Consider the following 10910-nt stretch of genomic DNA (forward strand, 5'->3'; position numbering starts at 1 on the left):
TTAGTGTCCAAGGAAGACAGATCAAGGGCATGCTCCTGCCTAAACTTCTTCACAGAGAAGGATTTAAAATAAAAGCGATGTGTGGAGACAGCCAGAAACTTACGTCTCCTTCACCTGCCTCTGAGGATTAAAAAATGAGCAGGATCCAACGCATAACGCTGTTAAAACTCCCTATCGCGACTGAAGCACAGACTTCGTCTCTGCCCCTTAGCTCCGCGGCGGTGCCCCTCCCGCCCTCACCCCCCGCGCAGCCGGGCGCCCGTGAGGCCCTGCCCGCCCCCGGGGTCGGTCACGACGCGCCCCTCCAGCCGCCCGCCAGTCGCAGCCCAGCGACCGACCCACCTCCCGCCCCAGCCCTGTCGGCGACAGCCCGCGGCCGTCACGACAGCCCGCGGCGGTCACGACAGCCCGCGGCGGTCGCTCCCGCCCCCGCGGCCCGCCTGCTCCCCGCCTCGCCCTCACGGCACCCCGCGGGCGGGCCCGGCGCCAGCGCCCCGCCCCGCCCCGCCCCGCTGCGGCTGAGGGCGGGCGGCCCGGGCCCGGGCCCGGACCTACCGGGACGCTGTTCAAACCCGCTCCCGGCAACCGCCGCCGCTGAGGGCGCCGGGAAGCGGCGAGGCGGCCGCAGCGGCGCGGAACTACGGTGCCCGAGGCGGGCCAGGCGCGGAGCCCGCCCCTTCCCGCCGCCGCCGCCTCCTGCGGGCGCCATGGGCTGGGAGGAGAAGCAGGTCCGCGGGTACCCCGAGTTCGTGCAGACGGCGCAGCGCTACCACGGCCGGCCCATCTTCGCGCTCTTCTGCGGCGACAAGGATGCCGAGGGCAGGAGCTGGTGCCCCGACTGCGTGACGGGTGAGGCCCGCGGGACGCCCCGCTCCCCGCCGCGGGGCCTCGGCGGGCGCAGGGGCAGAGGCGGCCGGCGGCGCCCCGGGGCAGCGCCCTTCTCCCTCGGCCCCCGGCGGCGGGGACGGCGCCGCCCGCCCCGCGCTCGGCCCGCGGCCCGGCCCGGGGTGCGCGCTGTCCTTCCCTTTGCCCGAGGACGCTTGCGTGTCAGGAGGCAGAAGTCGCCCACCCGCGAGTCCCCGGCAGTAGAACATGAAGGCAGTTCCTCAGAAAACGTTGCGCTGACCTTTCTAGTTCATATATGCTAGAGTACGTATGGCCGCTGCTCACCGCTGTTCTGATGGGCTTGCATACAGACAGGAGACAGGGATTATTTTTCGTACTTGCTAAAGCAGAAATCGGCCTTTACTCAAGGACCAGTCCCTTCAACGTTGGGCATGTAAATTCTGCAAAGCTTGTCGATAACCACATGAAACAAAATACAGATATTTACCTGCAGCGGACAAAACCTTAATTACCAGCCTTGCTGGTCAAAGTACATCTGTGTGATTCTGTAGCACAGTAAAAGTATTAACTACTAACAGATTTTTAACATTACTCTCTAGCTGAACCAGTTGTGAGGAAGGAACTTCATAACATGCCTGATGAGTCTGTATTCATCTACTGCCTAGTAGGAGACAGAGCCTAGTAAGTAACCGTTTTGATGCCAACAACTGACATAACTTCCCTATTCCTGGGCTGGGGGTTAACTAACCTGTTGGAACAACTCACTGAACTGTCCTTTCCTGCAAGGAATGAAGCATCTGCTTAATTTGCTCACATTACGCCAGGGGAGGTTTAGGTTGGGTATTAAGAAAAACTTCTTCACCGAAAGGGTAGTCGGGCACTGGGACAGGCTGCCCAGGGAGGTGGCTGGGATACCCTGGAGGTATTTAAATACCCTGGAGGTATTTAGAAGACGGGTAGCTGTGGTGCTTAGGGACATGGTTCAGGGGTGGACTTGGCACTGCTGGGTTAACGGTTGGAATCGATGACCGTAAAGATCTTTTTCAACCTAAACCATTCTATGATTCTGTGATTTTTTTGAGTTTTGAGGTCTACACCATCCCTAATGTGAGCTATCTGCATGCTTGTTCTGAGAAGTGGGCTGGGGAGGTGTGAGGCAAAGACCCTGAATCACCCTTTTGAAGGAATTCTAACAGGCTAACTTCAAACTGCACCTCTACAAGCTGTGCTTAACCCCTTCTTCATCAACAGCTGGAAAGATCCCAACAATGAATTCAGGAAGAATCTGAAACTAACAGGAGTGCCTACACTACTTAAATATGGAACAGTAAGTGATTTATTGTACGTTCTAGATCTACAGGCATTCAAATGGGAAACTGGCGGGAGCTTATGGCTGTAAATGAATTAGTCATGCATGTTTTCTGATACCCTCTCTTGTTTAAAAAGAGCAGACTATTAGGAACACCTCTTTTGCTGCCACCCATGCACTCTTCCTGGCTCAAACAGTTCCTCAAGAGAGAACCACTCTGCTTTCTGTATAATGTTGTCTGTAATAAACATATCGTAAAGAATGTACACTTAGCATGTAGTGGTTGAGGGGTAGAGAAAATTCTTAGCAACATTGCTAGCTTCCTGTCTTGCACCACCTCAAATTTTAAAAAATCCAAATGCTGAATTACGGGAGCGACACAAGGTTATGTGCAGTATGCTCTTGATTCAAACAGACTAGAGCTCAAGTTTTAACTTGTGCATATTATTTAAATTGGCAGTTACTTTCTTGAAATGCCTCTTCCAAGGCCAGAAAACCCACAGGCATTTTTTAATTATTCTTACCTTGCTTGTTCCACCCCACCCCCACTGGAAAAACAATGGCTAACGTTGGTACGCGCAAATGGCTCTGGTCTAGAGCAGGTTTTTGAACTGCCCCTAAAACATCTTAACTTTTCTTTCAGCCTCAGAAGCTGGTTGAAGAAGAATGTTTTAAAGCAGAGCTTGTGCGTATGTTGTTTACTGAAGACTAAATCCTCCAGCAGTCAATCATTTACGAAGATCTTAATCTCGAGTTACTGGCAGTGTCCTTTCAAGGAATCCTTAACCTCACGGTTAATTACTTCAGACTAGTCAAGATAAATGTCATTCAATTCTAGGTCCAAACCCACCACTAAAATCCTGCAACAAAAAACTGTATCTTTCCTTTCATGTTCAAATAAACTTGAGTTTGCAAACAGCCTCTTTTCAAAGGAGCTGAGCTCATGTTCTAAACTGAGAGAGCAGCCTGCAGTTACTGAAGAGTAAGACTTAACTGCGAAGTTATACCTTTAATAGTGAATAAGGGGGGCGGGAGGGTAAGAGAAACAGAAAAACCTGCTTATTCTTCCTACATCTGACTTAACACAGCTACTGAAGTTGTTAAGGTAAATTTTCAGTGCCAGAGATGTTTAAGCGCTGATCTGTTCAGTCTAAGTATGATAAGCTGAAGGCTGACAGTCCTGGTGTCACTGATCACATGTTAAAGGTTAACAGCTGCAGTACCTGCTCCTACAAGGATATGAAATAAAACATGAATGCAGCATGAATACAATCTAAAATACAAAAAGTTAAATCCCTGACAGCTGCCGAGATCTCTGTTCTTACAATAAAAACTACACAGGAATAAATGGCAAATGCTTCTCCAGTCCTGCAAGCGTTTACACCTTTTTTTGTAACACAAATTGTTTTCACTATGCATACTGTAGCGTAAGCCTGAGAGCAGCCACTGTTTCACTGGCAGAAAACCAAGATTAAAGTAAGCTGACTTTAACAGAATAGATACTGCCGCAGCCTATTTCCTTCTGTTGAGTATCTGCAAAGTTTATTACTTATCTCTGCTCCCTTATCTCGTCACACTTTGATTTCTATAGCTAAAACATGCTGTAAGGAAAACTCTGCAAGACCCCCAGCAGCAATGATTACCGGGTAAAAAGAAATGACAAGCAATAGCTCAGCTCCGTTTCAAGGCAAAAATCCACCATTTAGATTTTGTACAATATCATCACTTCAACTTTGCTCATCCTGCAGTTGTAAAAAGTAGTACATGAGGGAGTTCTTAGCCACGCTTTGAGACACAGCATTATTCTCCAGGGAAAATGCCTCCTAAGAACAGGCTTCTGCGCTACACTTTGTGTTAGATACTTAAATGTCAGTGCCCTCAAAAACCATGTTTTGTTTTCAAAATCAAGAGGAATCAATAACTACAGTAAGTAAATGCTCTTACAAAATTGTCCATGCTACAAAAGAAATTGCAGAAGTAGGTGTTTAATCAGTCTTGTATCTTTAAAAAAGTTGATGAAAGAAAAAAACAGTCACTTAATAAGTCAAAAATTAAATGTACACACACACAGAGCCAAACCTACAAAAGGGTTCATTCCTCTCTTGTAAATACTTCAACTGCCACAAAGTACACCTTATCACTCTTCCAAGCGGTTTTCATTTTACAGAGGTGTTGTTTTGTTGCTGCTGCTCTGCAAGTGCTTGCTGGAGGCGCATTCTTTTCCGCGAATAGTGCTGCCAGTGAAGAATCTGTTGCTCATCAATAAATTTAGCACACTGAGCATTTACCAGTTCTTTGCGGAAATGTTCATATTGGAGCAGCTCTAACATATGCAAACATTGAGGATACCTGGATTAAAAATAAACATACTTTAATACAAGTTTTTACAAGGTACATTAAAACTGGAGTCCCCAATAATTCTGCAGTTCATTATCGTAGTTTTATTATGTATGTGCTTTACTCAAGTCTCAAACCACTTAAGGCTGTACATATTGCACACGCTGTAACTTAATAACTTCAGTATTAGCCTAGGAAACAAATAAATGGATATGTATGCTTGCTTAGCCTAGCTTTTCTAATGGCTAGATTTTACTAAAATAAATACATAACAACTACAATATCTGTTCCCAGAACTCATTTAAGGAACATAACCAAGAACTGTTTTCCCAAAATTTGAAGGATTTTGTACACTCACAAAAATGCAAAGTCATCCTTTGCTTTGTGTAAGCATCAACAATGCAAAATCACTCTTAAAAATGTGCTTACTGGGCCTAACTGAAATAGTTTTGTACCATAATGTTCAATAGTTTTGTACCATAATGTTCAATAGTTTTGTGCCATAATGTTCAATAGTTTCGTGCCATAATGTTCAATAGTTTTATTTTAAACAAATGATAAAGTGCAGATACAGGCTGCAAAAGGAAGATTCCATGCACACCTCATGAAAGACAAGTTTTATAATGTCTATTCTTGCTACACCTGGACTGTTGGAAACAGGAAAATTTATGTTGCATGTAAACACAGTGGGGAGGCCAAAGGTAAGGTTACAGGCAGAAATCAAATACTGACATGCTGCTGTACAGTACATAACAGAAGGTAAACATCAAATCATTAAAATGCAGAAACCTAAGTGATTTTAACACTTACTTCAGGTACTTTGCATATTCAGGTTCTTTCCAATAAAGTAAATATTTAAGATAATTTACAAAAGCTTTGTCTTTGAAGTAGCCTCTTTGTGCAAGAACTGAAACAAAATGACACATACGGAATTGTCAGTTACGGATGCATGAAAAAAATCTGCCAAACTTGAAGAATATGTATTCACAAAGCTATATAAAGAGGTACTTTAGTCAAAACTTTATCATCACAATCAAATTTTGGTAATTCAAAATGAAAAAAACCACAGGGAAAATACATTTTATGTCAATATACCAGGCATAATAAACTAGTCTCGTCTCCCTTACAGTATGTATCTTTCACACAACAGCAAGGAAGAAAACAGCTTTTTGAAACAGGAAATTTTGACTGTAGCATCAAAATTGGCAGGGGATTCAAGGGAATTCAGTACAGTACCTGAAACTATTATTAACATTAATAAAATTCTGTTTTCAGATAAAGGAATACTGTTAACTTGACATTACTTTTTAACTACAGACTTGAACTTCATGTTTTTTCTCCCCCAGACAGATGCATATTTTTTTCATTTCAACCAATAAAACATTTTGCATTTTAGAAAACCCACCCGTTAGAAATCTAGACAAATTAAATTATTTACAGACTACCTTTATGCTGTGAAAGACCCATTCCCTTTTCTTTGTTTAGCCCTCTCTCTCCCTGTTTAACATTACCAGTAATAATAAACATCATCAAACTATATTAATTCCTCAGGATCCTGATATTTACTTGCAAGTACTCACAGTTGAGGTAATTTGGATTTGCCAGACATTGAACAAACTCTAGCTCCAGCTGGAACCGAAGTCGATTTCCTGTATCATCTGATAACGCAAGAAAAATAGTAAGAATTGGACCCACACAATAGATTTGAAAGTAATTTTCTCAGTTTGAGCCATACAAATAGACGCAACGTGTTTAAACAGGAGAAAAAGTAACTCCCCATAATAAATACGGATTCATTTAGCAAAGCCTTCATTACATGACTCAGTGTTGGGCCTGCATTAATAAATGTGCTGGGATTTTTTTTTTACAGCCAAGCAAGTGCAAAGAATGGAGGAATGCCCACTGACACTTTGTTTAGAGTGAAGGAAAAGGCAAGAGCAAGAGGCCTAGAATATTTTTGTACAGGGAAAATTAAGAAGGTAAGAATAGGGAACTGCCAACAGCCCACTGAAATCCTAGTTGTACGTATTTTTAAAAGTGGTGCAAGGCAGCATTTTTTTTTTTTTGCAGAAAGATATCTTGACAGAGTACACAAGTGAGAATACCGCAATGTTCTCACAGTACAACGTACGCTAGTGGTATACCGTTGGGGTTGATATGGGATCCAGGGCTGTTTGATGTCTTTATTAATAACCTAGATGATGTGACAGACTGCACACGCAGCAAGTTTGTCGGCTGCATAAAACTGGGAGGAGTGGCTGAGACACGGGAGGGTTGTGCAGCCATTCAGAGGGACCCCAACGGGCTGGAGCAGTGGGCCAACAGGAATCTCATGAAGTTCAGCAAAGTGAAACGCAAAGGTCTGCATCTGGGGAGGAATAACGCCGTGCAACAGTACAGGCTGGGGGCCAACCTTCTGAAAAGCAGCTTTGCAGAAAAGGACCTGGAGCCCTGGTAGACAAGTTGAATACGACCTGCAGTGAGGCACTGCAGCGAAGTAGCTCAATAGCATCCTGAGCTGCATTAGGAAATGCATTGCCAGCAGGTCAAGGGAGTGATCCTTCCCCTCTACGCAGCGCTGGTGGGACCTCATCTGGTGTGCTGCATCCCATTATGGGCTCCCCACGACAAGAAAGACATGGATATACAGGAGCAAGTCCAGCAAAGGGACAAAGATAATTAAGGGACTGGAGCTTCTGACATACAAAGAGAGGCTGAGAGAGCTGGGACTGTTCAGCTTTGAGAACAAAAGGCTCAGGGATGATCTTATCAACGTGTATAAATATGTGATGTGAGGGAACGAAGACAGAATCAAACTCTTCTCAGTGCTGCTCAGAGAAAAGACAAAAGGCAATGGGCACAAACTGAAATACAGGAAATTCCTTTTAAACATAAGTTTGGGGTTTTGTGGGTTTTTGTGGGTTGGTTTGGCGGTTTTTTGGGGGCTGGGGTTTTTTTTAATTCTTTTTTTTTCCTGTTTTTTTTTTTTTTTTTTTCACTGTGAAGGTGATTGATCATAGGAATACGTTGCCCAGAGAAACTGTGGAATCTCCATCCTTGGAGATACTGAAGACCTGACTAGACAAGGTCCTGAGCAATCCGGTCTAGTTGACCCTGCTTTGAGCAGGGGGTTGGACTAGATGATCTCCAAAGGTTCCTTTGAACATGAACTATTCTGAAATTCTGACAAACAGTCCCATTTTGCAAGGTAAAGTGTGGAAGAACACCCTACTTCCTTGAACCCTATACCAAATCAAAGCTGGGTCCTAACAGTTTCTGCCTGTTTAGCAGTGGTCATAAGAAATTCACTTAATTTCTGCATTTATGCCCATGACTATATGAGCTGGGGGCTACCATACCAAAAGAAAGGAATAAAGAATCGACTGACATTCTTATTTTTAGAATCACTCCATCGAAGTAGCTTCATTTAAATTTTTCTCCTTTTCAATGTCACTGTATTCTAGAAAAACGTCTCTCTTCGCTATTGGTGTAAACAATGTTATTTGATCCAGGTTGGTTATTACAGATTTTCCCTCACCTACTTTCACCACATCACCTATATTGGTATTAATTTTGAAAACTGTTAAACATTCCATTGATAACACAAGCTCTAGCAGATCCTGACAGGGAAAAAAAAAAAACAAACATGTAAATGACAATTCTACATTTAAAATTATTTTTTACAAACTAGTAAACAGTCATTTCTTAATCTGTTTAAAATAGCCCACACTGCCACTAGTTCTTTTAATTGTTGTAGCATCAATGAAAAATAAATGAAATACTTTAAGTAGGAGGAATTATTTATGCAATACTTATAAAACTTACGACATAAAAATCAGGTGACGGTAATTTGATAAATTCTATTTGCCACTGTATTTTAGTGACAAGTCTCTAATTCCCTAGTGGCTCCATCTCATACCTCAGAGCATTTCCATACTACAGAGAAATGGCTATGTCCTTAAAAAAAATAAGAAACTTGAACAGAGAATACAAGAGCAGTACAATGCAAGTTGAGATCATGGGTAACAATAAGGAAAACGTGTAAGTTTTAACCATGATGAAGACAGAGCAAACCCTCGCTGGTGGAAGGCATGCTCTCCATGCTCGGAGGTCTGCGGTTACCACCACAGACCGCTCCTTCCCGGGACCGGGAGGCCAACTTTCAGCTCCCAGCTGTGGCCATCGACAGACCTTAACACCAGGATATACATGCTTCTGAAAAGGCTGCATCTAAACACACTCTCCTTTTTCTAAAAAGCTATCCGGGCATAGCAACTAGCCCAGGGCTCGTGGGGAACTGTGAAAACCAATACTTTCCACAGGAATAAAGATGAGGGACAGAGTGGGGTTGACTGAAGGCCTTGTGCTCCCAGATTTGCAGCTCTGACTCCTGAATCAAGGGCAAATGTTAAAAATGAGGTCGGGGTGTCATCCGTGGCACAAGCTACGTAAGAGTTTGGGGAAAGCGGGATTTAGCTCTGCCAGCACGGATGCGCCCTCTGACGCCCTCCCGCCACCGCCCTCCCCCGGCCTCGGGGAGGATGAAGGCCGCGGGTACTTCCAGGCAACGGAGCAAACGGTGTGCCGGAGCCGGCCTGGCCAGCACAGAGACGGGAGGGCCCGCGGGGCAGCCGGAGCCTGCCGCAAGCCCCCTTCTCCGAGGACTCAGAACCCGGCCAGCACCCGCCGCCCGCCAGGGCCGCGCTACGCCGGCCCCGGCTCCCGTGCGGCAGGGCCGCAGGCGGCCTCTCCCCGGGCCGCAAGCGCTCGGCCTGCCCGCCCCCCGCCGCGCTGTCCCGCCGGACCCAGCACTGCGAGCGCCCGGGGGGCAGCGGCAACCGCCACCCCTCACCTGTCTCCATGGCGGCCCGCCGGGCTGCGCGGCCGGCGCCGACACAAGATGGCGGCGGGGACAGCCGCTGCCGGCGGACGGAAGCCCGGCGGGAAGCGGCACCGAGGCACGCTGGGAAGGCGGCGGCAGCGCCCCGGCAACGGGCCGGGCCGCGCCTGCCCGCTCGGTGCCGCCGCCCGCGGGGCGGGGGGTGCGCCCGGGGCCGGCGGGCAGCGCGGCGAGCCTCGGGCGAGGGGCGGGCGGCGGGCGCCGCCGCAGGGGAGCCCGCTCCCGGCCGCCTGCGTTTGCGGCAGGCCGGCAGGGGCAGCGGCGAGGGCCACTCGGGAGCGGGCTCCCCGGCCGCGTGCTGCGCCAGCGGGGAGCGCAGGAGCGATCGGTCCGGTGCTGCCTTCTCCTCATGCGGTGCGGGTGTTTCGCCTGGGCATCCAAATCGCCGAGAGGTCGGCGGCCTCCCCCTGCCTCCCTCCCGCCCCGCGATGCTCCGGCCGCTCCTCCCGGGGTGCCGGCGGGGTGTCCCCCCCGCTCCCGGGGCTGGGCCGTCCCTGACTCCCACAGGGATGCTGCCCGGGAGGCGGACGGGGCCTTCGCAGATCAGTACCAGCGGCACGGCTCCTGCATCGCCAGCCAGCGCCTGTTTCCCAGCGGGACGGGAGCTGGCGGAGGTGAACGGGTGGGTGCCGGCGGCCCCGGTCGCTGCAGCCCCAGCCAGGAGGCGATGCCTTCGTCTCCTCCTCTGGGCAGATTCCCTGGGATGCCCAGCTGGGTTCGGCGCAGGGTACATGCCGGCACCTGAGCCCTGGCTGCTGGGGCGGAGGAGCAGGGTGGAGGTGGGCTCGGCACAGCACCTGGGCTGGCAACCCACAGCTGGGGAGCCTTTGGTGGCACTGGGTCCCATTGCTCCCCCAGGCCCTGGAGACTCCTGCTCTGCAGCTCCCGCGGGACCCACCAGCTCTGCTCCGCTGTGGAGAAGATGCTGGCTCCTGGGAGTGCAGTGACTGCAGTGCTGCGAGCACTGGTGAGGGGTGCAGCCGGGGGGACGGGGTCTCCAGGGCTGTGTGGGCACCGCAGCCATGTGGGACCTGGGGACAGGCGCAGGGCTGTGATCCGTGGCTGTGAGCCTGGCATGGGCTGCTCGTGCTCATCATCTCCCTGCCCCTTGCAGTGCCCCCCGGTGCAGCCGGCCCAGGGTCCAGCCCCCCCCGCGCAGGGACCCTTGCACGGCACCCTGGCCTGTGGCACGTTGGCTGAGGAAGAAGAGGCCAGCATCCTCCCAAATGGAATCTGAAAGTTGCAGCGCAGTGGCTGGTGCTTTCCCTGCGGCGCTTCCCACCGCCTCCTGGCAGATGAGCCAGTGGCTCTGGTCCTGCTGCATGGGCCGTTGCTTCCAAGCAGAAGGACCTGGGGGACAGAGAAGACAGTTCAGCCCCAGCCCCGCGGGGCGGCTACACTCACTTGAACTCTCCGAAGAACTGGGAGACACACAGCCCTGCTTGCTCCCGCAGGGGAGGTGGAAGATTCTGGGGATGGCACAGGGTTGGTGGCCTGTGCAGCGCTGGACACGGGGCA

At 49.2% G+C, this 10910-nt stretch overlaps 2 protein-coding genes across 2 annotated transcripts; one reads left to right on the top strand and one right to left on the bottom strand.

Moving 5' to 3' along the window:
• The first annotated feature begins 540 nt into the window (after positions 1-540).
• Positions 541-3159, top strand: TXNDC17 (thioredoxin domain containing 17). The gene is made up of 4 exons (XM_082328528.1): positions 541-849; positions 1446-1527; positions 2098-2173; positions 2799-3159. The coding sequence occupies exons 1-4, from the start codon at positions 708-710 to the stop codon at positions 2865-2867; spliced, it is 369 nt and encodes a 122-aa protein (XP_082184654.1). The 5' UTR covers positions 541-707; the 3' UTR covers positions 2868-3159.
• A 733-nt stretch (positions 3160-3892) lies between these two features.
• Positions 3893-9454, bottom strand: MED31 (mediator complex subunit 31). Its single transcript, XM_082328527.1, has 4 exons — positions 9345-9454; positions 6073-6150; positions 5303-5399; positions 3893-4504 (listed from the first exon to the last, which is right to left on the bottom strand). The coding sequence occupies exons 1-4, from the start codon at positions 9352-9354 to the stop codon at positions 4312-4314; spliced, it is 378 nt and encodes a 125-aa protein (XP_082184653.1). The 5' UTR covers positions 9355-9454; the 3' UTR covers positions 3893-4311.
• Between the last annotated feature and the right edge of the window lie 1456 nt (positions 9455-10910).

Source organism: Platalea leucorodia (genome assembly GCF_965183815.1).
Source record: "Platalea leucorodia genome assembly, chromosome: 16".
In the NCBI taxonomy this organism is placed as follows: Eukaryota; Metazoa; Chordata; class Aves; order Pelecaniformes; family Threskiornithidae; genus Platalea; species Platalea leucorodia.

Coding starts and splice junctions, on each gene's coding strand:
- MED31 (XM_082328527.1), bottom strand. Junction 5,400..6,072: donor AAATCCAAATTACCTCAACT/GTGAGTACTTGC, acceptor ATTTTGTTTCAG/TTCTTGCACAAAGAGGCTAC. Junction 4,505..5,302: donor GAATATGCAAAGTACCTGAA/GTAAGTGTTAAA, acceptor TTTTTAATCCAG/GTATCCTCAATGTTTGCATA.
- TXNDC17 (XM_082328528.1), top strand. CDS start 708: ATGGGCTGGGAGGAGAAGCAGGTCCGCGGGTACCCCGAGTTCGTGCAG. Junction 1,528..2,097: donor CTAGTAGGAGACAGAGCCTA/GTAAGTAACCGT, acceptor CTTCATCAACAG/CTGGAAAGATCCCAACAATG. Junction 2,174..2,798: donor CACTACTTAAATATGGAACA/GTAAGTGATTTA, acceptor CTTTTCTTTCAG/CCTCAGAAGCTGGTTGAAGA.